Raw genomic sequence first — 24,588 nt, 5'->3', positions numbered from 1 at the left:
CCTTCCTCTGAGAGCTTGAGGATCACAAGTGAATGCTATACTGATTTCTGTCATGTCTTTTGTACCCCCGTGAATCATTCTAGCACGAAGAGTTTATTGATAAATACGAGAAATCTGCCGAGATTACTGATGACATTGAAGCAGACACAGTCCGTATGCAACATTTAATTTTGCACTGACACTGACAACTATACAGAACGAGGATGACTTTGGTGACTACTCACTTGGTTCCATGTCTCGTACTACTAGTAGCGAGTTGGATGAGTTTCTTCGATTACCAACTGTGAAAACCAAGGACCCACTCGCATGGTGGCAAAACAACTGCCGTGCTTATCCAATGCTGCATCGGATGGCACTCGACTATCTCTCTGTCCCAGGTATGTCTCCTTCGAATCCTCTTTCAATCAATCAATACTTATTATCTTGCTCAGCAACATCAACTGCGGTTGAACGTGTCTTCTCGCAGGGCCGGCAGCTCCTTCATTTTACTCGCAACCGACTCGCACCATCAACAATTCGTGCCTTTCTCTGCCTCGGAGCGTGGGGCAGAAGTGATCTTCTGGTGATGGAGGACCTTTTAGCCGCTGTCAGGACTCAAAAACGGAAGCGAAATGAAGTCGAAGCAGAGGAGAATGACAAGGAAAAGTAGTACTATTTTATTTCATTGTTGTTAATACTTAATACACTCTTCTTGGTAATGTACCCGCGGTGTTCAGAGACACCGCGGTGTTTTCCATAAACCGCGACATTGACGGGTCGGTGTGTACCCGTACCCGTGAAGGGTACGGTGTTGGCGGGTGCGGGTGCGGGTGCGGTGTCAACTTTCCGACCCTCGGTGTTACCCGTGCGGTACCCTAATCCTATTTCTACCGATAATTTACGTACTCCATGATGGGTTAACATTGCAAGGTAGTCGGAGTATGTTCTGGTGCGTTCAATGGAGTCTGCTCAGCTTCTTTCAGGCTGTCTGGACTGAAATAAGATTCGACATTGCTTCGTGAGTGGAATGTGTGATTGATATTAGTTGCGGTACTTACGAAAATGGTCCGGCAATTTGTCTAGCATTTTGTCGTTGAATTCATCGACATGGACATCATTGAGAGGGAAGGGGAATGCACAATCAAGACAGGTTTCAGGGTCTTCGTGAAGTCCATGCTGTCGTCGAAGTTTGTGGTCGCTGTTATGAATGCGAGATTCCCGGAGCGGTCTTCTCCAATGCGATCCGCAAAAGCCGTGAATTGGGGGTCATCGATGCTGCAGACTGCAGTATTGAGGCTAAAGATGCGCCATAGCGTTGATGGCTACGGGCCACCAGAGTCGCTGTTTTTCCTACTCCAGAGTCCAGAGTCCATTGACAGGACCAGCCAGTGTCTGGCGAAAATCTCGAATTCGGGTAACTCCGTGTTAATATTCCTGGCCGATTGCAAATTATAGAGCAACACAACATGACGCAGAGTATTTAGACGCGGTGGACGCCACCGAGCCGGTTATACCTCGGTCACGGTTCTGCGAGACCGAGATTTCGAATGTACAGCCCACATGATGCACAACCAATCATCACTACGTAAGTACTACGTTACTGTTGAACTGCGGCCTGCCGCAGCACTAAGGCGGACACGCAAACTCAGTCGGCATTCGCTGAGGCTTCACTAACAGTCATCTAACCTCTCAACTTCCCATGTCTCTGATCCAAGTCTGCGTACTCAGTTCGTTCTCTTTCGCTATCTGCAAGGCCCTTGTGTTCCTGTTACGACGACCCCATGGAATCGACCTCGATGGACCGAACAGGGGGAATTGGCTGACAGGTACGTTCTAAAATCAGTCCTTATTGTCATTCGACTACCCTGTCTGACCGTCTGACATGTACATAGGCAATGTCTCGTCCCTCTTTGAAGGTGGTGTTGACTATTGCGTGCATATTGCAGAGAAATATGGCGGGGCGGTGAGGCTCCATGGGCCGCTCGGCGTGAGTCGTCCATTCATAACCAGTGCACATCACCTTCCACGCACTTGCGTCATTCAGGAAACTGTATATGTGTCTGACCCACGCGCATTGTATCACATGGTCGTCAAAGACCAGCACATCTTTGAAGAGCCCAGCTTCTTCGTCATGTCAGTATCCTCTTACTTTCTCATACTGAATTGACTCGGTACTATAAAGGTTCAATAAACTTCTTTTCGGTGAAGGCTTGATATCCACCGTCGGTGAGGTATATCTCTTCAAAATCTGTTCTTCTTTTAACACTGTTTCACCAGGAGAACAACATCGCCGGCAACGCAAACTTCTCAACCCCGTCTTCTCAACGTCAAACATGCGACGACTCCTCTCCATACTACACCCCATCTCAGACAGACTCACATCTACCCTCGTATCCAAACTTCCCGCTGACGGTTGTATGTACCACGATCTCGCGCTCTGCACATAATCTCCATTGACCTTTCAACGCGCAGCTCACAAAGAGATCGACATCCTCCCATGGATATCCCGCTGCGCTCTTGACGGCGTCTGCCAAGGTATCCTTGGGTACCCCTCCGACACCCTTTCAGCAGCAGAAAATGACCCGTACCCGGAAGCATTGCGGAAGATCGGGTGCGTCTCGTCAGATTAGCGTCTGAACTTATATGTACAATAATGCATTGCAGCCCCTTGATCGGAAAACTCATGAAGGTACGGCCGTTAGCAGTGATCGTCATGCAATACTGCTCCCCGTATTGGGCGAAGAAAAATGCTCGATGTGGTCACGGTGCCCTGGCTCCCAACGCAGTTTATGGCAGACGTGCGGGAGATGCGACGCACCGTAGAAACTATGGATAGCGCTAGTCGAAAGGCGTTTTTGGAGAAAAAGACGGCCATGGAAGCCAAAGAAACGCCGGACCCTGTTGATACTGCGTGCAGAGACAGTGATTCGATGACGTCGATGATGGATATCATGCGTGAGTTCCCTGGGTAATCGAGAACATCCTCTCTCAAGTATAATTCACAGTAAAGGCCAATGTCGTGTCGTCCAACACGGAACGGCTTACGGATGAGGAGTTGTTGGGACAAATGAAGTAGGTCTCTACGTTTTTCCGCGCGTTAAAAACATCGATCCATATTGTTGCAGCGTCATGGTATTTGCCGGCCTCGACACGACCACCTCTGTGCTTGCCCGCTGCATCTACTTACTTGCCCAACACTCTGGCGCTCAAGCGAGACTAAGGAGCGAAATCCGCAATGCCACAAAGATAATTGAAGAAGACGGTGACATGTCATCCGCAGAACTGCCCTACGATGTCCTTATGAACTTACCGTTCCTCGACGGCGTCGTCAAAGAGACCCTCCGTCTCTATCCCTCTCTTCCACTCATGATGCGAGTGTACGTTCCCCCTCCCCTCCTATGTAGAAAACTAACTATACATGGCGCACCACAGAACGTCCAAAGCAACCACCCTCCCTTTACAATTCCCCACACGTTCCCGGTCTGGTGGATACACGTCCACCGTCGCGATCCCGGAGGGCGTTCATACAATCATCTCCATCCTCGCTGCGAATCGCCACCGAGAGATGTGGGGTGCTGACGCGAATGAGTGGCGTCCTGAGCGGTGGCTTTCATCCTCTCTTACTGCTTCCTCGGAGACACAAGAGGCGAATTGTCCAATGGATGGGGAAGATGCTACGTCCACGTCGAGATCTGCGCCTGTTCTGGGCGTCAAGGATAGTGCACGGTTTCCTGGTGTGTACTCCAACATGTGAGTACTCACAGCGCTTTCCCCAGCAAATTTCATATGCTTAAATGCGCATAGGATGACGTTCCTCGGTGGTAGCCGCTCCTGCATGTCAGTTTTTTAATTCCTCACATGTCATACCCCCGCCAATTGGTTCCTATTTTTACAGCGGGTTCAAATTCGCTGAAATGGAATTAAGTATGTCCATACCTTCGTGTGTAGATGTTTAAAATAACACTCCTGGCCAGAACAAGTTATCGCAACGCTCGTTATGCGTTTGCACTTCTCGCTCCCGACGGAGCGGAACGCACAAGGCTACGTGAAGGAGATTCAATGGAAGCTGCAGGCATTTCATATTCCTGTGGTGAAACCACCCGCTGGGGATGGCGTGACGCCACAGGTGCCGCTGAATGTGCGACTGGTGAAGGAGGATGATTTTATTTGGTAGGCTGTTGTATTCCGCGGTGATACCTGCGCGCCTGCTAACAGAACGGGATGGTATGGTTTTATGCAGCAGAGCTATACGATGAACAGCCGAATGCACGACAAGGTGTATGAAAGAATCGCCACAGAACAGTTGACCACGTAAATTTTGTAATTTATAGCAAAGCGGTACAAAGTTACATTGTCTTGCGAGGATTTCCACCCGATTTCAATGAAAGGAAAAACATGTGACGTGTTCGCACGCCTACGATGAAAAGATACTGGCAAAGATATAAAATCATAAGTGCGCCGTAAGCCTAGTCTTACGCCGATCATCAGCGGATTGAGCAGTAGTTTCGCCTATAAGTACTTGGTGCGAGAGTCGCATAGATAGTTGACTACACCAGATATCTAAAACCAACAGGGTCCTGAAGGTCGTTGATATCCTGTGCATTTTGCTCATTTCTTTCAATCTGCTTATTCACCCGCTTCAAATGCAGATGCACCACACCAAGCATGGCCGTTGTTACCCCAAGTGCTACGAAGCAGATGGTGTAGGAATAACGATATGTTGGGCCCCAGTTGAGAGGCCAGATGTACCTATGAGAAACTGTAAATAATCAGTGAGAGCGAGAGATCGGTGGTACTGACGATCCGGCGATGCTCCCCACCGCGGACACTCCACTAATCATAGCGATAGCAACAGCTCGCTTTGCAGGTTCTCTGGAAAAAGTATTTTTTATCCATGCCCAGAGCACCATTTGTCCGGCGTTGCTTAGAGCCATCAGAAACCTGCACGTATATGAGTACACAAGGCATCACTCTGTTGGGCGATGACAGTACTTACATGGAAGCATAGCGCGCAACAATGCTCATCGTACAGATGGATACAGTGAATCCAAGGGCACCGAATACATTCGATGCAAGAATGTATTTGTAACGCTTGTGCGTACGATCAGAGAGCCTGATCGTCCATGAGACGCGATTCGAGATAGAAAAAAAAATCATTTTACCGACCTTGAAAAAGCAAAAGCGCCAATTATGCCGAGCACCGATGGGGGAGTAGTGAGCAGCAAAGTCACCGTCATATCATATCCCATAGTCGCGACGAGCGTCGGGAAGTACATGGTGTATGACCGTGCGATATGATCGATAATGAGTGTGATTGTAAACCACCATACCTTCCAGTCGGACAAAGCATTCCGCAGTCCTTCCATGGTCGTCTGTCTCCCAGGCCCGTCCATCCTTCCATAGCCCTCGTCTGCAAGGCGAGCGATAGCCAATGATCTTTCCTCCGGAGTGAGCCATTTGGTGTTGTGAGGGAAATTAGGGAGTATAAATATTGCACAAATCGCGACTATGACGGTGATGCCGCCTTCAATGTAAAACAACCACCTGCAGATATGTCAGCTTCAGCGAATGACAGAGGCGAACGTTTCTCGCCTCCATGAGGCTTGACCAAGTACTCCTTGCATGCCTGTAAGTATACCAGATGCAAACAGGGTTCCGAGCCCACTGCTGAACACGCTTCCACAAGTAACTATAGTCGCTCTCATAGCGAGCTCGTCTCGCTTGTACCATCCTGATATAAGAAATATGGTACCAGGGAAGAAGGGTGCTTCGGCAAAACCGAGGAGTAAACGGGCGATAAGAACCTCGTTATAACTTTGGTTGAACTATCAGACCCCACAATGATGGAAAATGAGAATGCGTACTTCTGTGCGATCCCTGGATACGGTTAGCATTCATGGTCATGAGTGGCCGGTGTCGACAAACCTGTTAATACTGATATTACACCCCACATTACCATACTGCAAGGAATCAGGGTAGCAGGTCTCTCTAACCAGTGCAGAAACATATTCCTGAAAGCAAGAAGGTCACAATAAACTTTCCCTCGACGAAGGAAGCAACTTACGCTGGCACTTGCATGACAATGGATCCCACATTGATGATAGACAAGACCGTCGCATATTGATTCCCCTCCAGGTGCAGGTCTTGCTCAAAACCTGCCAACCGTGCAGTACTGTGGACGACATGAAATATCATTTAAAACGACTATGAAGACGCGTACTAAATATTCGCTCTGTCGATCTAACCAGCGGTAAGCACCAAGTAATAAAGAGCTCAGACTCACATTGCTCAGGGCATACAAAAGCACGATCACGGACATACGTAGATCGATCTTCCTCACCAATCTCTTCTCGAGATCATCACGAGAATGACTGGGTAAATCACAGGAGGCATCAGCCGCTTCCGATTTTACATCGCTGAGAGCAGTCATCGTTGAAAAACAAAAGCACAGCTGGAAGAGTTGACAAGTTTCTTCTTTGTGGCGTGCAGGTGAGGAACAAAGTTGATAATGGCGCGGAAACCACTGGAGCGGGGAGCCAATGTGGGGCGTCTGGTACGGTCATTGATTAAATATTGAATGGCACCTAATGGGGTACCTTGAACAAATCGATACTAGGCTTCGCATTCAGTGTAAGCAATGATCATGTGCATGCAGAAGGCGCTGTCAGCCGACAGTGTTACAATAGAACAGTCTTACATGAGGATGAATGAAAGTGACGGCAGAACCTGGCACAACGGTATTGGGTAATGTGGATCAGTAATTTTTACCTGGCATCCTCGAGGTCTTAATCCGACACGCTTCCAGGTGTGAATATTCCCAAGTTAAGTACAAGTTCCAGGAAGTATTATTTCGCGACTTCGACTTATCATACAGGGAGGCGTACTTCTGCTGGCTTCTTGATAGCTCGTCACGATCTAGTTCAAAGGAGTGTTGATGACGTTCTTTGGCTTTATTAAGGGCGCGTCAATGGACATATCTTTTGAAATACTTAGTCGGAGCAGCGTACCGAGGACACACTGGCACTCACTCTTGTCACGGTCCTCATCGCCAAATTCCCCCATTAGGCAGTGAGAGCTGGCTGATACTCATAATATACAGATGCGGGGTATTTTCTGTAGTATAAAAAGTTGTCCAGGCCTTTCTTAGCCTTTGGGGCATTTTAAATGCTCAGGATGCGCTAGGATGTGTGGGAAGTCTTTAAAAGCGAGTGGTGCATGATCGGCGCTGGTTACATAGATGACCACAAACCAAGTGGTTGGTTGGTAGAGCGGAGGTCGTGAGTGGTGCATATTGAGGGTCGACCGCGGACATAATGGCGCGTTTGAGTCGGTGGAGGTTATTTACGGATGATATAACAATTTGAACGAGGTTTGTGAGTTTGTCTTTGTTTGCGTGGAGGGTTGAGCCGCTGAGCGGGGTGAATCCCTAAGTCCTATAAGGTACCCGTGTCACAAGACATTAGACAAGATCGAGCTCGACGCAGACACGCACCACATCTCTGGATACATGCAATGTCTGTGACGCGGCATCTCCGCTTGCCATTCAATACCTGCTTCAAAGCGGATAGAATGTAGACAGTAGGGTAAAATCTCCGTTCAAAACAGTATCGGGAACAACGATGATACTTGTCCAGATTAGGCGGAAGGCCTATTTCAGTTTGAGGAGTATCTAAAAATAGGCCTACAAATCGGATAGATGCTCAGGGGAATCAGACTGACAGCAAGATCCTGCTCGACCTGATCACACTCTTATGCGCTGACAATACCAGGGGGGGCGTAAGGTGTCGTATTCCAAGCGTCCGCATTAATGTCTATGTCAGGAGTGGTTTGATTGATAACTGCGCACCCGTATTAGGCTCTGATGATAGCGTCTACTATCTAGCATGTGTTTGTTCCCGTGAGCAGCCAGGGGCAGACGGTTCTTTTCAGTGGTATCGTCAAAGCTTGTGGGAGGCGCATAAATTTATGTGGACTTCGGATCGATGGGAAAAGTTTCGCCTGTAAGTACTTATACAAGACGTTCTCTGACTGGGGTTGCCTTCCCACAGAAAGCTCATTGAACATGATGCGCTGTAAGTCGCTCAGATGCCCCATGTGAGAAGCACATTGCACAACCCATGGCCAGTGTTTCCTTCACAAACCAAATTGTCGTTCCAATTTTGGTGGACGTGCAGTGTTGCGAAGAAGTGTTAAACGATGTTATGTAAACACGACTCTGAGTCCGCGATAACAGGAGAACTCAAGTTGGTTAATTGGGGATGAAGCAAAATTAGAACAATCTACTATGATGGGCGCCAGACTGTCGTTATGTTTATCTTGAACCAGTTATAATTATAACGCATAACACTGGCAGAGCATGGTTCAGCCATGTTTGCCAGTTCTAATACCAGCGGAATTACTTCGAACTGAAAAAATAGTTCTACCGTGACGATACTAATACCCGCCGCTCTAGGACATACGAGGACACCTGGCACTCGGACCCTGCTTGATTCGAGGGGTATGAAAAAGAAATGCGAACAAAGTGTGAGGTGCGCGGCGGGTATAACGAGCACGGTGAACCATCATGCATTAGAATGAGTGGTTGTACTAAGCAAGAGGTGCAGCGTCACCAGTACCAGTATCACTGGATTGTACTTCGCGACATAATGAATCACTACACGGAAGATATTGTTCTATACAGTAAATCCACACGATCAACAACTCAGAAATGTACGACAATTGCTACAGGAAAATCACAAACACAAGGAGGTGGACGTCTTGTTCACTGGCAATAAGTAAAGAAGACGCTAGGCCGCAGCGTCGCGACCGTCTGTACCAGTTCTGCGCGAGATGATAGGGGAAGGGGATGTAACAGCAACTGCCGCAGAAGGAACGTCGTCATTTTTCCTGTGTGCGTTCTAGTTTCGATGAACTGGAGAAGGGATGCTGGTAACTCACATGTAATATGTTGGGAGTAACACCATACTTAATCCCAGCTCCTATTCACAGCTTCACCAAATTCGATGTGATCTTGGTGTACCTGACGTTCAGTAGTTCATGGCCACGACCAACACTTCACCAGAACAAGCCAGGGCATGCGAAGTGGCACGAGTCTAGCACAAGAGAATGGAAGAGCTGTGATCGAGATTCCCAGTATAAGAGCGAGTCTGATGACGCATAAGTCATACATAGTAGCAATACCGAATCGAACAACGCAAACCCGCAGGAATCGCACACAACGCGCTTACTTACTCTGACTATATAGTACTATGTAATCAGCTTGTTTTTTCCTGATGTGGATTACCATCAACCGCATTCGAATTGGGATAACGAGGGTGAATAGCGAGAAATGTGTGGGCGCAGACGGTCCGACTGAATTCGTATTTGTGCAGACGGCTGTGCTTATGGAGCAGGTCCCGAGTATCGGAGTAGGCCCCCGGAAGCTCCCTATGATGTTCAGCCGAAAATTTGCCTATTTGAGGCCCAGATTTTGCGTTTTCCTTGTCCGTTTTTTGCCTATTTGGCGCCTTGGGGAGCCGCTCCGGTGCTCCAAATACACTGATGTCTGTCCGATTTTTGCCTATTCTAGGCCTTCAGCCGATCTGCTTTTTCAACATGTGAATCTGTATGATCAGTGACTAGTGAGCACCAATCTGCGCCAATTATCTCTAGGCTTATTTATTGAATTTTACATAAATATTGCTCGACGAGAATCTACATCGTGAAGTCCGTTCTGTGCAGAACATCGAAGTTCATTACTGCGATCTCTTCCCATTACTCAGTACTCAATATTACAATCCTGGTCACAAACTGCCTAGTCCCATACTCAATGCTTTCGGGGCAAGCTCTTGCAACTGGCGAGGCGACACCTACTCGAGCTGAAGGATCTACAATCGAACATGTCCAAGCGGCTGTGAGTGTCGAAAAACAAGTATGACTTAAGCTCAATGAAACTCAGTGTGGAAACCTTCCCCTCGACGATGCACTACAACGACCAAGCTGGATGATACCCCTATGTGGTGGTTGCCCTTCTCACTTTGTAGGCGACTGTGGCGGAGTATGCAAGTTGTCTCTCGATGCAGAGAAGCATTGGAATGCACTTACTTCTGTTGCAGTTCTGCAGAAGTTGCTAAAGTTAAAAATTCCTGGCGGGCGCGTGTTGAGAACGTAGTTTTGTTAGCTCGCTGCATCTTTAGATAGTGAATTTACCCGCCAAATACCATAGAACGCCCTTGTCACACTACCGCTGTGATATTTCCGTGACACGTGACAACCCTTGTCCGGTTTTGCCTATTCGACGCTCAGAACCGTGCCTATTTGAGGGCCATTTTGGAGGGTCTTGACGGCCGAACATCATAGGGAGCTTCCGGGGGCCTATCGGAGTACTACTTTGGAAAGATGTTGGTGTTGGTATATATAGGAACGCGCTGAGCTGCAGGTATTGGGACTTGTCAGGATTGCAGCGGAAATGATATAGGCATTAGGAGGTGAAGTGTTGGGTAGACTGAGATTGCGAGTGAGGTGACGAGTCAATGGGATGAAAAAGTATGAGCAACGTACCTGAGGCTGAGTCTTGTAAGGAGACCCGAAAAGCAACGGGAACTGATTGACTTGTGACCCCTTCTTGCACCAAAGTCCCATGGTATGGAGCGGTACGAGATCGAAACGAGTGACTACTAGTAGAGGTCAACGTTCATTGATGATCCAAGGAAGAAGCACAGACTCGACGTGGGGCCAAGGTTTCCTTCTGGCCACAGCTAGCTTGAATCTAATAAAGGATACTCAGCTTTATTGTACAAGGAACGGCTGCAGCATGCGATGAATCTTATTTTCGTGAAGTGATTGACCGAAAATGCGCGGACCTTGGAAGCGCTACCTTCTCATCCGAGTCTTTTTCAACCAACCTTCTTGGCATGCTGCTGATAATTTGAAATCAGGCGAGCACACCGTATATAGGCTAGTGCCCCACTTATTCCTTCATTTCAGTCAATGATCAGACCGTGTCTTTCAACAGGTTTTTTCTTTTCTTCTACTCTACAGACTCCTTCTCATAACATGTGCAGTTACGTCTCACATTTTCAAATCTTCTCTTCCTGTCGTCTTTTTGAAAACTGACGGTTTCAGTACTCCAAAGTTTGTTTCCGAGTTTTGTTGCTGTTTGGCCTGTTCGCCTCCACTCCACTTTCGTGCGCCTATCTCATCCCCACACATGCCTTTACTCCTGACCAGTGTTATAAAAATATGTTTTTCGTTTGCCAATCGTCACAGGTATATCTTGAATGTTTCTCACTGGCACCTTGTATATGCTGACCCTCTATATCTCATTCCGTATTTCTTAGGACGCCCACAAACTCGCTCGTTTGTTCGACATCATGCGTGATAATGCACGCTTGCACGCTCCTTCGTTCTCCTCTTTGACCGGTTACTTGCTACTCTCGCTCGTCCCATGAAACGCGCAGTTCACATTCCCTAGTTTTCGGTTTCTTGATTTCATCAATATCGATCGCTGTATCTCCCTGGGACAGAATCTTTTTACGGATGGAGGAAATTCTTCCTATAATGAACGGCAGACTCTTTCTCTCTGATTCTCCCTCTCCCAACCGGTCATTCTCTCCTCAAGCTCGTCTACAACCTTCATCTATCTATTCACCAGTGCATCCACCCGATCCTGTCATTGCTTACATATGAAGCACCAAACTAGAGCCATCACACATTCGTTAACTTCGCGTTCAGAGTGTGTACGATCACCACCCATTCATCATTGCATTTGTTCCTACTGCCTCCGTTCCTGTTCAGATCATTTGATCATTCTTTCTTTGTACAACAACCCCTTCCTCTTTTGTACGACCGTGCCTTTCCACCCTTCTTTGTACGATTTCCCACTTTCTTTGCACGACTGCCCTCGTCGCTACACACATTGATCATGTTTTATGACAGGGAATTGAATACAACGCATGTATGTCCTTCTAGTCTCATTTATACTAATCAGCGTGTACATGAATCAGATGGTTGTGGATTCTGCTCGTGTTGTACTTAATCAATAATAATAGGCAACGTCTGTCACGAGGTCGACTTGAATGCCGTTCAAACCTGTGATGGGTCAATGAACCACATGGTGTTATTAATATGTCGAGACCGAACGTTGCATCCCACACTAGACATTGTAGCAAGAATACTTCGGAGATCGCATGGCGGCCAGAAATCATCTGCGGTGTTCAAACATTCTTTGCGAGTCACTGCTTTGCCATCTCAACGACAATTTTTACCTTGATCACATGGGTATCCCTGGATGCACATTGTTTTTCTACTGGAATTCAGGCTGAAACACTTGATTCGATCAATCCGATATCATCGCTCACATACCACTTCGGCAATGTAAGTGCTGGATCGTGGTATATCAAGCACGAATGCGATCGTTATACGTCCGCCAAGTTCCCCCGCTCGCTCACTCCCATCCTCTAACAGTATGACTGTAGTCTCGAATGATCCCATTTGGTGGCCAATCATCAATACGAGCATTATTGCCAGCTATTTTGTAGGTTCGTGGAGAGTCAGCCACATGACGACGTTGATGACTCGATTAACCTCGGCTGCGGTTTTACAGTCGCTGCCTCTGCCGGGATAATGTACGATTGGGGTGAGCAAGACTAAGTATGAAATGACCACTGATATCCTGATGGCATTCTCAGCGCTTACGTTTGGACAAGAAGTACGTCGATCCATTACTGGGACAGCCAACTCACTCAGAATTGTGTTATAGGTTGAATTGATCTGGGTGAGTGGACTCCTACATCAACGAACGACGTAAAAATACAACTTGTTCGCGGCAGAGGCAACGCTGGTCCTTGATGACCTTTCTCTATCTCAGTGTATGTACCTTGTCTGTCAGCATCCACACTTAGCGAGTGCATATTTTGCTGACTTCAAAATATCCTAGGTGCGCTATGCTGGAATAGGATATGCTGTGTACGTCTGGAAGTTGAAGCCATTGATGTTGCGCTCATTACCCATCTCTCACAATCAGGATGTACACACTGAGTATGTATCCTCGCATAGATTCTGTTTCTTTCTTATGATGGGCGGCATACAGTCAGTGTTCCAACAATTTCGATGACAGATACAGTGAGTATTCTACACTGATGCCTTCCATTCTCGTCCAAACAACTGAACTGCCATGCAGGGGTGAGTGAGATTCTCAAACAACTCGTTGATCCAGCATAACGACTCCCACAGTTGTGAGTTTGTTTCGAACCTGTGATCTTCCGAAGCTGATAACTATTGTTGCTGGATTTGTCAGGCCTTGTCATATACGACGTATATGATTGGACGGGTGACGTTGTAGAGGTAGCACTGGGCGGTGAGCTATACGCCGACTCCGTGATATTGACTTGACTGAAACAACATGCAAGTCATCATGATCGCTCGGTTACATGCCATGTATCAGCAATCCAGACAGGTGCTGATATTTCTCATTGTCACCTTTCTGGCCATCAGCATCGCCAATGCAGTGATGGGCGCAATATTGACGATGCAGATCACAGGGGGTAAGCTTTGATTATGTATGAGAAACTCAAGTGCCTCAGGCTCATTGATAAATTGATAAATACCAGAGGAATTTGTTCTCTCTGGCACCCATCATTGCATAATTGGCTACGCGGGAGATTTCACATTTTTGGTTCCCATGACTGGGATACTTGGCATTGTATGGGAGGTCCTTGCACTGTGCCTCGCGATTTGGATTGCTGTAAAGCACTTCCGTGAACTGCGACTACACTCATCAGGTGGTATTATCGGAGACTGTTTCGCGGTGTTAATTAAAACTCACGTGAGTTACTTTGCAAGGTGAGCTCATAATGTGAATGTGCTTCTCTTGTTCTGCTGAAGTTTTGCACGTGCTAGTTATTTGATCATCTCTTGCTTCCAGATCGCTTTGTTCTCTCCAACGCTCTCAGCGGTATGTCGATCTGTGACCGACCTCTACATACAACCAAGATTCATGATTTCTATAGGACATGAATTCCCTGGACACTCAGATTTATTCTGGTCTTGGTCAGATATTTGAGCTTGTGCAGTTGTTTGTGCTGGGACCACGCCTGATCCTCGGTGTTCGAGAATATCACGCTGAGCTCGTGGCGAACTCTGATACAGCAACCGCTATGACTTCGATTGCTTTTGAGGAGCGCGTCCACGTGTCAACCAGCAGTAGTGTGTAGTACAGGAGATGCTCGACATGATTGATTTGCAATGAGCGGGCAATGTGCAGGGAGCAGGAGAATTTGTTTTTATTTATTCCAGGTCTTGTCGTGGTACTTATTTATGTAAGTAAGTATATATAGCTTTTGGCGAACTATGAGCAGAGATCTCTCCCCGATGCTGAGGTTCACGCACTCGATCTCAGTAGTGCGTTCCGGCTGGTAGAAGTCTTTTCTCGAAGTGGAATGGTACTTGGCAGGGATATGACGGGCATCCACGTGAACATGCAGGATCGGGTATCATTGCACACATCCACATGAGGACGAGCATAGGAGATTAATCAACCATCGCTCCCATCCACATGAAGATCAGTGCAGGCCCGTCTATATGAACCACCCGTGGACGAGCATCCATGTTCCATCATCAATACGAGCACGTACCAGTTATGGTTATGCTGGTCACCCAACGCATAAAGCTAACAGTACCATAGCTTGATAGCAACACGCTCAGAAATATATGAATACGGTCACCTAAGTTAGAGGAAAGCACACACCAGTACTGCAGCGAGTCATCCATCCATCTTTGAGAAACCGGAAATCAATTGACAATAGACAATGGTGCGTAGGTGTCACCCTATGCTGATAATGCTCCCAGTCATGAACAAGGGAGGCAGAAACGGAAAGCGCTGCTGGCCACTCACGTGCTCCAAGAAACTGCGCTAACACCACGATTTTAACTGCGTCGTGCATTCATAGCAGGTTCATACGACTCGGATATGATATCGCGTTTTTACCTGACGATCATGAATTCATGACCACGACCGCGGCTAACGTTCCTCGCAAGGGCCCAGATGCAACAAGTCAACTCCTCACAACTCCCACATGGTAGTGTATATGCACATCTCGCTCCCGACGGAGTAGAATCTACAAGAGCATAAAGATGACGAGGACAATGCAATGCACGGAATAAAACAAAAGTTGATGCCGAGAAAAAATCGGTTTGGTTCTGCCACGCAGAACTAGACATTCAGTCAACTTCTGTGGGATGTACACAGACAAAAGTGATGGGTGGAGGCGGGCACGGGGCACGTGAAGGAGGTTGAAAATTGAGATGGGGCAACAACCCTAAATCTACCCTAAGAGATGTATATGTAATTCCTGATATCATCGAGAAAGAGTCTAATGACAGACCTTGGATAAGACAACGGATACCCATACCACACCTAAACTAGCACTCTACTCTCACGAGACGGACTGCTCAGACGCATCAGTCTCGTCTCATCCAGGGAGGCGGGGACTCGAGGTTGCATGACGGCTATCTGCACGAGCACGAGCACATCTTTGGACCCAGTCAACTGCAGATATTATGACGCGTCGATCGGAGCTACAGTGAACCTCAATACCCGAACCCAAACCCAAACTCAGCTCTTAGGAACCAGACACGCTACGCTCCTGGGTTATAAGAGTAAAAGTTGTATAGTTCAAATTTCATTCCCGTTCTCGAGTCGCACGGCACCAGTGGCTAGCGACAGGATCCAGGTTCGCAAGTCGTCAAGGCCCAGGAAGGCGATGAAGAGGGAGGGTGAGGGTGAAGAGCACTGATCATGACAAACATACGAGTGCAGCTTGACATTCGTGCTAATGAGGATTACCGTATGCCTTTGCACGAAAAGCATCCACTCATCCGCGTGAACATATATTAAGAGCACCTGCGCGAACATGAACAAAAGGGCAAACTCATCTACTAAGCATCTCACCATTTTCATGTCTGGCAGGTACCACGTAACGGCATCCGGTTGTGCGGCTCATTCAATGCCAAGCACCATCAACATAGCGACGAGCGCAATCGAGGCGATTCAGAATAAAAATTCGGTCGCGCGTTGAGCAAGGTTCAAAGGCGAGGCACCAGTGTTGAAGTACTCGAGGCTGAGTGATGTTGGTTATTGAGTAGAGTGAAATTGAATTCTTCAGAGGGGAAAGAAAGGAAAAGAGACGCAACGTCGATAGTGGTGCTGAAACAAGAGGTGCAGCTTGGGTGCAGCCCCATTTGGTTTGTTGTCCCAACTGCTTGAAGACTCCGCATAAGTACCACGTGACCGTCACGTCGGATATCGTTGACTCTAATATCATTACTAGTATATTCAACTTTTATGCAGTGCCATAGGCATGACAGAAAAGTACGTCGCGGTATGCGAATGCTGTGTGCAACGTCCCTCTTGCTTCCACATCATTAATTCCGTTTCCATCTACCGCTATCTTCTAGCATCCAGTGCCACCTCGGTCATTGGGCTGTAGGATCACAGACACAAGGGCAATCATATGATGGTTATCACTCAGTGGCACTTTTATGAAAACACGCGCTATGCTAAATCCATCGTGTAATTGATGAATGTTGTTAGGATGGGACTCCGAAGTGGGATACGCAACTGTACTCGAGACGACCGGTTCCTGGAGCGAGGATTTGGGCGGGAAACAGCATATGCATATGAGATTAAACATTGAACGTTGAGTGGTGTGCATTTGCAGCCCGGAGGTGAGTCGACTATTAGTGACTTTGTGGCATTTTCATCTGTGCTTTGGCAGCTGTGTGGCCGGGGCGAGCTATACAATCGAGAGCCCTGGGATACAGACGCTGCTGAATTCCGTCGATCAGGTTTTATGAAGTCAGCCTGTACAATTTGAAGTCAGGTTTCATGTGGTCCTACAGCGCTCCTGATTCTACTGTTTCCATATCCTCTGCGTGCTGTCTTGATCTAGAGATGACGTTGTATCTTCACCAGATATCAATCACGAATTATCAACCAGGATGTTTCCGAATGCAAACTGATGGGCCTGTCACCACCGTGCATCAACTAAGACTCTTGTCTCTGGCTGTGCAAACTGATGCCTGTCACCGTCGCACGTTGCAAACTGAAGATTCCGCACAGACTGCGTTCGCCGTTTTTTGCATCTTATGATGCGAAAAGTTCGATGTACGCCGTGACGCAAAAGGTACAGTACGCATACTTGTCAAAGTTCTTCGATCTCTTGCGGTGTTCAAAGTATTCAACCCTTGCACTGCTTCACGACCAACATCCGAGTCCATGTCGAGTGCCTGGATTGAGTTCAAATATATAGTGCGAATGCTATGGTCATATGTCGCCTCACCCATTCTCTAACAGCATGACCACAGTCTCAGATGATCCTACATGGTGGCCAGCCATTAATTCATATCAAAATTTCTGCTATTTTGTAGGTTCGTGGAGATGACGCTGCCAATGCCTTGGTCTAATTTTGACTGCGTTTCATAGTTGCCGCCTCTGTTGGAGTGGTGTATGATTGAGGTGAGTGTGGCGCTATTCAAGAACTTCTGATATCCTACATGTATTTACAGCGCTTACATTCGGACAAGAGGTATATCGATGGTGACTGAAGAAGTCATCTCGCTAAGAATGGTTTTATAGATTGAACTGGTCTGGGTGAGCAGAGTTCCACATCAGAAGAATAACATTGATTTGCGGCAGAGGCAACGTTGGTCCCTTATGACCGTGCTGTATTTGAATGTGTGTAGCTTACATCATGGGCGTGGTTAGCAATTAAACCCGTGCTTACTTTTGCAAATATCCTAGGTGCGCTATGTTGGGATATTATATGCTGTGTATGTTTGGAAGGCTCAGTATTGTCGTTGTGCTAATGGACCATATCTTACAATCAGCACGAATATACTGAGTAAGTTTTCTCTCATTCACTGTCTTTGCTTCTGACTGGTATACAGGTGGTGTTCCGATGATCCTAGTGACAGATGAAGTGAGTTTTCTGCACCTATGCCGAATACCTCACCAACCAACCGCGGTGCCATGTAGGGGTGAGTGTGATTTCTGAACAATCTCCTCGTTCACTATAACAACTGCCACAGATGTGAGTTTGTCTGGAGTGCACCCGAACCATTACTAACTGAATTTGTCAGGCTGGATCCTGTATGTCGTACTGAATTGGACGAGTATCTTGATATTTCCAATGCTGTGCGGTATTTTCGGTTACAGGATCTCAGTGACTTACTGAAACATCTCATAAGTCGTCATGATCACTAGGTTGCATGCCATGCATCAATCCAGAAAGATCTTGATATTTCTCGTCTTCATCTTCCTGGCTGTCAACATCTTCGACACAGTGATCGGCAATTAATACTTCAGGGGGTAAGTTACGCTCAAATGTGGACGAAAAATCGTGTGCGGGGCTCATAGATGAATACCAGAGGTGTTCATTCTCTCCGGCACCTATTAGTGCTCGGTTGGCTATGCGGAAGATGCCATACTTCTGGCTTCTATTACTTGGATGCCCGCCACTGTGTGGGAGATCCTTGTGCTGTGTCTCGCACTGCAGATCGCTATAAAGCACTTCCGTGAACTGCGACATCATTCAACTTTTTCACAGTGTTGATGAAAACTCACATGCTTTACTTTACGGGGTGACCTCATATTGTGAATATGATCCCTTTGTTCGCTGAGGGATTGGATCATGTTATGTTGCTAGCTTTTTTATCGTCTCTTGCTTCCAGTCCATCGCTTATTTCTCTCCGACGAACTCAGCGGTACGTATGCCGACCTCTCACTAACGTCAGTTCATCATTTATCATTTCTATAGGACCAACATTTCCCGGTAACCAAGATTTGCCTTGGGTTTCTTCAGATTTTCTCGGTCGTGCGGATGTACGTACTACGACCACGTCTGATCCTTGGCGTTCGAGAGTATTACACTAAGCTCATGGCCGACTCGGACGTAGCAACTGGTATGACCTCGATCGCTTTCCAGGAGCGCGTGCATATATTGGTGTGTAGCATGGGAGTTGATGGTTATCTGGTGTTTTGCAGGGAACAGGAGATTATTTTTTTTATCTCGGAATTCGTCGTAGTGCTCGTTTAGCCGTTTGGTGTTGCGAAGTGGGTCTTAGGGAAGCATGGGTCTGGACAAACTTATACACCTTTAAGTGTCTGCCCAAGTAGTTGCTGGAAGACTCCGCCCGCGGTGTAATACTATCTCAGATACGAATCATGAAGTGGAATTATTCTAAGTATGCAGTAAAGATACAGAAGTCAGAAATGTAGGTATGCGAGTGAAATGTCCATCCATCCATCTTTAACGAGTGGTGGAAGTGATATCATGAGTGGGACGTAAAAGCAAGGTTCAAAACTAAACAAAGCAAGCAAGAAAACGGTGCGACGATCAAGAGAGCTGACACAAGCCACAGCCTCCACTCAACCCTGTACTCCCCAACTCACAACTCGTAAGAAGCGTGCTATTGCAAAGCGAGTTTGGAACTGTCCCAGTGAGGGCCGTATTATTCTGGAGGTTGAGGATCTGTAATGACGGTGGAAAGGTTGTCGGGAAGGGCGGTTGGAGGTTGTTGTTTGACAGTAAGAGTTGTGTGAGTGATGAGATGGATGAGATGGTGTTTGGAATGGGGCCTGTGAGGGAGGTGGATGATAAGTCGAGGAGTTTGAGGGACGCTTGGAGGGCGGGGCTGGATGAGAGACTTGGGAGGGGGTTGGTGAGGGATTGGGAGTTGATTACCCTGGAGGATGGTTAGATATGATTAGTCAGGAACGGAGGGGACTTACAGGTTCTGGAGTGGGAGTTGGGTGAGGGAGGAGGGGAGGGAAGAACCCATTGTGGGGTTGCGGATGAGGGTGAGTGTTGTGATTGCTGTGAGGGAGGAGAAGATATTATCTGGGAGTTGTGTTATGGAAGTTGCTTCGATATGGAGATTGGAGAGGATAGTGAGGTTGGCGAATGAGGAAGGGAGCGCCCCAGCTACGAATGTGAGATTTCGTTAATGATAGGATGCAGGGACATACCTGGTATGCTGTTACCACCGATGACTTGGAAAGACTCGAGGCCGGTGAGCGCACCGAGCTCATTTGGTAATGTTGCTGGTACTCCAGGGAACGTCAATTGTCTGTATGTAGATGAGTGGCAGTAGGCGATTTTCATGGAATGAACTGACAGATTTGCGACTCTACCGGAACCATCGCATGTAACGCCGTTCCAAGCACAGAATCTGACGTCGTTCACCCAACCGAGGGATGCTTGACCTTGTGAGTTAGTAGTGTCGAATATGGCGCGTAGACCACAGAACTGGATAGCGTTGAGGATTTGTTGTGCGTTCTGTGTATTTGAAGATAGATAGTTGGAGGGGGCGGTCTGGAGGATTGGCAAGCAAGTTGAGCATGGGTAGGAGGAAGGGCTGGAAGGTGCGTTGAGGGTGTATTGGGACAAGCACTGTTGAGCATTGGCGGAGAGATCGGACGTGCTGGAAGGTGTGGCTGTGTTTATGGATAGGATGCGAACGTTGAGGAAGATGACATTCCCGATTAAAAACAGTAGCACGATAATGAGGAGACAACACAAAGTGCGGTTGCGTGCCCTGTTACATTTGCGCTTGTGAACGTGAAGAGGTGGCCATTCAGCGAGCTCTTCTGGCATACGCAAGTCGAACAATAATTTCGTGAATCGATCTCGAGCCGGCGTTGATTTTTCAATATCAAAGTCTTCACGGAACTTTGAAGCCATCGTCGGTAGCGTGAAGAACGTTAACACTAGAGTTCATCGTAGCACTCAAATATTCCTAGCACAATAAAGTCGTCAATGACAATAACACTATTGTTCTTTATTTGTACATGACTTGCTAAATTAGGATGATCAACGTCTGCTACAATTGGCTATGTAGCTTCATCTCATCAACCAACTTATCAAAGAACATTTATGCTAGAGCATCAAAATTCGAACTAGAAAACTACTTGAATCACGCATGCACCAGCGGGTCTTACCTTACTGTTGAGCCGAGAATCGACTTGGCGAGTCGACATAAGTGGGGTCTGTGCATCAACTCTGAATTCTTCGGCAAATCCTGAGGCGCTTAAAAATACGTGAATCAACGGGCTAGATATAAAAAGTATTTAGTGTCGAGTGATGAACAACACACGATGGTACCAGCTGCGTCAATGATAGCGGTGAGTCCTGGCAACGATGTTGAATGGACACCGAAAATGTCCTTTGACGCGCCTATTAGCAGTGGTCAATATTAATTCCCGCCCCAGCCGTTATGCAGCCTTCGGCAATGAACACTCGAGCTCTGAATGACGCAGCACAAATCTGGACATTGACATCGCTCCTCACGTCTCTTCAAGTTAGTCAATATTGAGTACTTGAGTATTCAAATTAATTCACAGGCACCTCTGTTGTTCATGAAACACGGAAAATTGTACAGACTCCAGGAACAACCAGGTCCACGTTGACCGAGTCAGCAACGAGCTACATATTGCACCATCAGCAAAGGTACCAATGCGAAAGTAGAAACACGACTCACTGTCCAGATGTGCTCATGGACAGCCCATCAACCCGGGTAAGCAGTCTACTCACTGCCAGGCTCGTGAATTTGGCAGATTTTGCCACCCTATTACATTGCAAGGTGCAAAGTGAGCAACGTGGTTGAATCATGTATGCTATTCATACTCACTTGCTCCAATTGACAGTGAAGCTGACCGCAGCAATCAGTGTCCAATTTGCATTTCTGGAATCGGTTCTGGCATGCAGCAACCTCGACAGACATACATGCTGCCAAAGTAGTGACGACGACGACGAGGAAGGAGAAATGCATGATTTATAAGTGATACGAGCTTTTCAAAGGTGACTCTGAGCTGCTCTCTCAGAGGTAGACAGGGCTTGCTTTTATATCTTGAAAGTATTGCTTTCAAGTTCTATTTATTTGGCAGATTGGTTGCGCCTGGATGGCAGAACTTCATGATGGATGAATCTAGTGGCGCGCCACAGAATCGGCGGATGATCAATCTAGAAATCAAACATATCATTGTTGAACCTAAAAAAATCACAATATGAGTGACGGGAATTGCGTAGGCAAGGCTCTTTCGTGGTCAATCTGCGAAGTCTTGGTTCGATGAATACCTTTCCAGATAGCAACTCGAAGGTGCCACAAAACTGAACGAGTAGCGACGGAATGAAGGTGAAGGAACATGTTTCATTTTCTCCGATGCTATTCTGAAGCACATCGCTATAGCTAGATGAGATCGGCTGTTAAATATTGAATTCCGTGTGGAAACTTGAGCCGGACGCACGCGCTCATCAAATTAAGCGTCAGCTGCGTCACACATCCATAACGGGCAGTAGGACTCCGTATACCGCCAATCTAATTTGTCCAACTTGAAGAATGCTAGAAAGTATATTTGCCCAAGTCCATCGACTGGTTCAGATGGATGGGCAGCTCATCCCAGTCGATGCACTTGGAACGTGAAGTACGTAGTCGAGCGCCATTCGAGCGTCCACTGAGTCGTGTTTCTACTTTCGCATGCGTATGCCAGAAGAGCTCGCCGATTGGCCACCTCTTCACGTTCACAAGCGCAAATGCCAGTGTAACAGGGCACGCAACCGCGCTTTGTGTTGTCTCCTCATTATCGTACTATTTTTTTTAATCGGGAACGTCATCTTCCTCAACGTTCGCATCCTATCCATAAACACAGGCACACCATCCAGCACGTCTCTCCGCCAATGCTCAGTGACAGTGCTTGTCCCAATACACCCTCAACGCACTTTCCAGACCTTCCTCCTACCCATGCTCAACTTGCTTGCCAATTCTCCAGACCGCCCCCTCCAACTATCTATCTTCAACCATATCCATTGCATCGTGCATTTGATGTGATCGCACTGCCAGATACATCCTGGTCCGCGGTCCGTGATTAATAACTATTGGATACATGACATCATCCACAAGCTGAAAGAGAAATCGCACATGGGAATAAACAAGCCCCACAGGGAGCCCGATATTTGATTGTACAGGCTCGGATCTATGGCGATCATATTTCAGTGATCGGCCATGAAGGACGTGCAGGGCAGTCATAGTTTTTCCCAAGTAAATGACGGATGATCAAGCTCGTATGACAGATAATGACACATGCATGTCGATCTCTTGCGGTGTTCAAGTGTTAAGCCCGCGCAACTACTCTATAAGAAGCATTTAGTGTCGAATGATGAACAACACACGCGTCAACTGCGTCAATGATAATGTGTGGTAGTGGCCCATTTGCAGTGGTCAATTCACGCCTCAGCCACTATGCATATAATGCAGACTTCGGAAATGAACGATTGATCAAGCCCTGAATGATCGCTCCTCACATCTCTCCAAGTTACATAGTCAAAATCGAGTATTCAAATCAATTCATAGGCGCCTATATTGCTCATGAAACAGGGGAAATCGTCCAGACCGCAGGAACAACCACATTGACCGAGTCAGCAACGAACTATTTCTATTGTATCATCAGACACAACACCAATGCGAAAGCAGAAGCACGACTCACAGTCCAGATGTGCTCATGGACAGGCTACCAGCCCATCGGTAAGCAGTCTACCCCTGGCAGGTTTTGTGATCCTATTTACATTACAAGGTGCAAGGTGAGCAATGGGATTGAATCATGTATGCAAAGCAAACTACTCATACTCACTTTCTTATCACCGTCCGGACGACAGCTAAAGTTCTTGCAGCATTCACTGTCCTTGTCGCATTTCTTGCCTCCGTGGTGGCATGCAGTGACAGACATACATGCTATCAAAGCAGTGACGATGAGGACGAAGGGCAAACGCATGATTTATACGAGGTGATACAAGCTTCGCAAGGGACTCTGAACTACTCTCTGAGAGGTAGATAGGGCTTGCTTTTATATTGTTCGGGATAAACTTGCAGGTTCTATTGATTGGGCAGATTGGTTGCGCCTGGCAGAACTTTCCGACGGATGGTTTAGGATGAACCTAGTGAAGCTCCAGACTCAGCGGATAATCAATCTAGAATTCAAACATAAAACACAACACGAGTGATAGGATTGCATAGGTAAGACTCTTTCATGGCTTGCGAAGTCCTGGTTATAGATAGAGATGTCACCTTTCCAGATAACTCACCAAAGATAACAGCAAGGTGCTACAAGATCGAATAGGTAGCGAGGAATGAAGGTGGAGGAGTATGATTCATTCCATGGATACTCAGCCAATTACGGCGCTATTCGAAGGGTTTACGCCATGCAGACATGTGAAAGGCAGGAAGCTGGGCACTGTGTGGCTATTCTATGGCGGCGAGAACACCGCGAGAAACCGAACTTCGGTCGCATTTGGCATTAGCTGGTCACTGGTGTGCCTGCGAGGAAAATACTTCAAGTAGACAGCTCTTTATCGTGTAGGAGTGACTAGCTAATTGCCAATGCATCTTCCATAAGTCTGGCAAAGACTACAGACGGATGAATCCTATATCCTATATAATGAAATCGTAATGATACTCGGCCGCGCCAGTCCCCGACGCCTACTTACGATAATCAATGCGTTGGTTACAACTTAATAAAATCTTATCAAAATCTCATCAAACTTTTTTTTTTTTTTTTGGAATCCTTGTTTATTGACCGTT

General features: G+C 47.1%; 6 protein-coding genes across 6 annotated transcripts; 2 read left to right on the top strand and 4 right to left on the bottom strand.

The window, feature by feature from the left end:
• Positions 1 to 1,384: 1,384 nt before the first annotated feature.
• Positions 1,385 to 4,153, top strand: DFJ58DRAFT_883080 (cytochrome P450; the record flags this gene model as incomplete). Its single annotated transcript, XM_041394582.1, has 14 exons — positions 1,385 to 1,805; positions 1,872 to 1,966; positions 2,024 to 2,112; positions 2,162 to 2,205; positions 2,257 to 2,394; positions 2,452 to 2,590; positions 2,644 to 2,668; positions 2,766 to 2,934; positions 2,985 to 3,051; positions 3,105 to 3,356; positions 3,412 to 3,729; positions 3,784 to 3,816; positions 3,875 to 3,903; positions 3,954 to 4,153. The coding sequence occupies exons 1-14, from the start codon at positions 1,679 to 1,681 to the stop codon at positions 4,151 to 4,153; spliced, it is 1,725 nt and encodes a 574-aa protein (XP_041243942.1). The 5' UTR covers positions 1,385 to 1,678.
• Positions 4,154 to 4,526: 373 nt separating this feature from the next.
• On the bottom strand, positions 4,527 to 6,409 carry DFJ58DRAFT_727994 (major facilitator superfamily domain-containing protein; the record flags this gene model as incomplete). Its single annotated transcript, XM_041385537.1, has 10 exons — positions 4,527 to 4,728; positions 4,780 to 4,920; positions 4,976 to 5,092; positions 5,146 to 5,523; positions 5,563 to 5,793; positions 5,844 to 5,856; positions 5,905 to 5,990; positions 6,044 to 6,151; positions 6,200 to 6,219; positions 6,263 to 6,409. 10 exons carry the CDS (start codon positions 6,407 to 6,409, stop codon positions 4,527 to 4,529), a joined length of 1,443 nt encoding a protein of 480 aa, XP_041243941.1.
• A 3,323-nt stretch (positions 6,410 to 9,732) lies between these two features.
• On the bottom strand, positions 9,733 to 11,169 carry DFJ58DRAFT_914115 (uncharacterized protein; the record flags this gene model as incomplete). Its single annotated transcript, XM_041395364.1, has 7 exons — positions 9,733 to 9,845; positions 9,926 to 10,005; positions 10,063 to 10,142; positions 10,168 to 10,248; positions 10,519 to 10,631; positions 10,863 to 10,933; positions 11,033 to 11,169. The coding sequence occupies 7 exons, from the start codon at positions 11,167 to 11,169 to the stop codon at positions 9,733 to 9,735; spliced, it is 675 nt and encodes a 224-aa protein (XP_041243940.1).
• A 1,255-nt stretch (positions 11,170 to 12,424) lies between these two features.
• On the top strand, positions 12,425 to 14,171 carry DFJ58DRAFT_745789 (uncharacterized protein; the record flags this gene model as incomplete). Its single annotated transcript, XM_041387412.1, has 12 exons — positions 12,425 to 12,497; positions 12,563 to 12,595; positions 12,648 to 12,667; positions 12,719 to 12,733; positions 12,789 to 12,827; positions 12,896 to 12,924; positions 12,983 to 12,996; positions 13,256 to 13,315; positions 13,368 to 13,502; positions 13,569 to 13,800; positions 13,858 to 13,912; positions 13,968 to 14,171. 12 exons carry the CDS (start codon positions 12,425 to 12,427, stop codon positions 14,169 to 14,171), a joined length of 909 nt encoding a protein of 302 aa, XP_041243939.1.
• Positions 14,172 to 19,352: 5,181 nt separating this feature from the next.
• Positions 19,353 to 20,612, bottom strand: DFJ58DRAFT_660458 (L domain-like protein; the record flags this gene model as incomplete). The annotated part of the gene is made up of 4 exons (XM_041382155.1): positions 19,353 to 19,701; positions 19,748 to 19,940; positions 19,985 to 20,085; positions 20,134 to 20,612. The coding sequence occupies 4 exons, from the start codon at positions 20,610 to 20,612 to the stop codon at positions 19,353 to 19,355; spliced, it is 1,122 nt and encodes a 373-aa protein (XP_041243938.1).
• Positions 20,613 to 22,356: 1,744 nt separating this feature from the next.
• DFJ58DRAFT_841470 (uncharacterized protein) lies at positions 22,357 to 22,826 on the bottom strand (the record flags this gene model as incomplete). The annotated part of the gene is made up of 2 exons (XM_041392712.1): positions 22,357 to 22,602; positions 22,734 to 22,826. The coding sequence occupies 2 exons, from the start codon at positions 22,824 to 22,826 to the stop codon at positions 22,357 to 22,359; spliced, it is 339 nt and encodes a 112-aa protein (XP_041243937.1).
• Positions 22,827 to 24,588: the final 1,762 nt, after the last annotated feature.

The sequence above is a fragment of the Suillus subalutaceus genome (genome assembly GCF_016647625.1).
Source record: "Suillus subalutaceus strain FC151 chromosome Unknown DFJ58scaffold_53, whole genome shotgun sequence".
NCBI classification, from domain to species: Eukaryota; Fungi; Basidiomycota; class Agaricomycetes; order Boletales; family Suillaceae; genus Suillus; species Suillus subalutaceus.
Note: the sequence above shows the minus strand (reverse complement) of the source record. Positions and strands in the feature narration are given on the sequence as shown.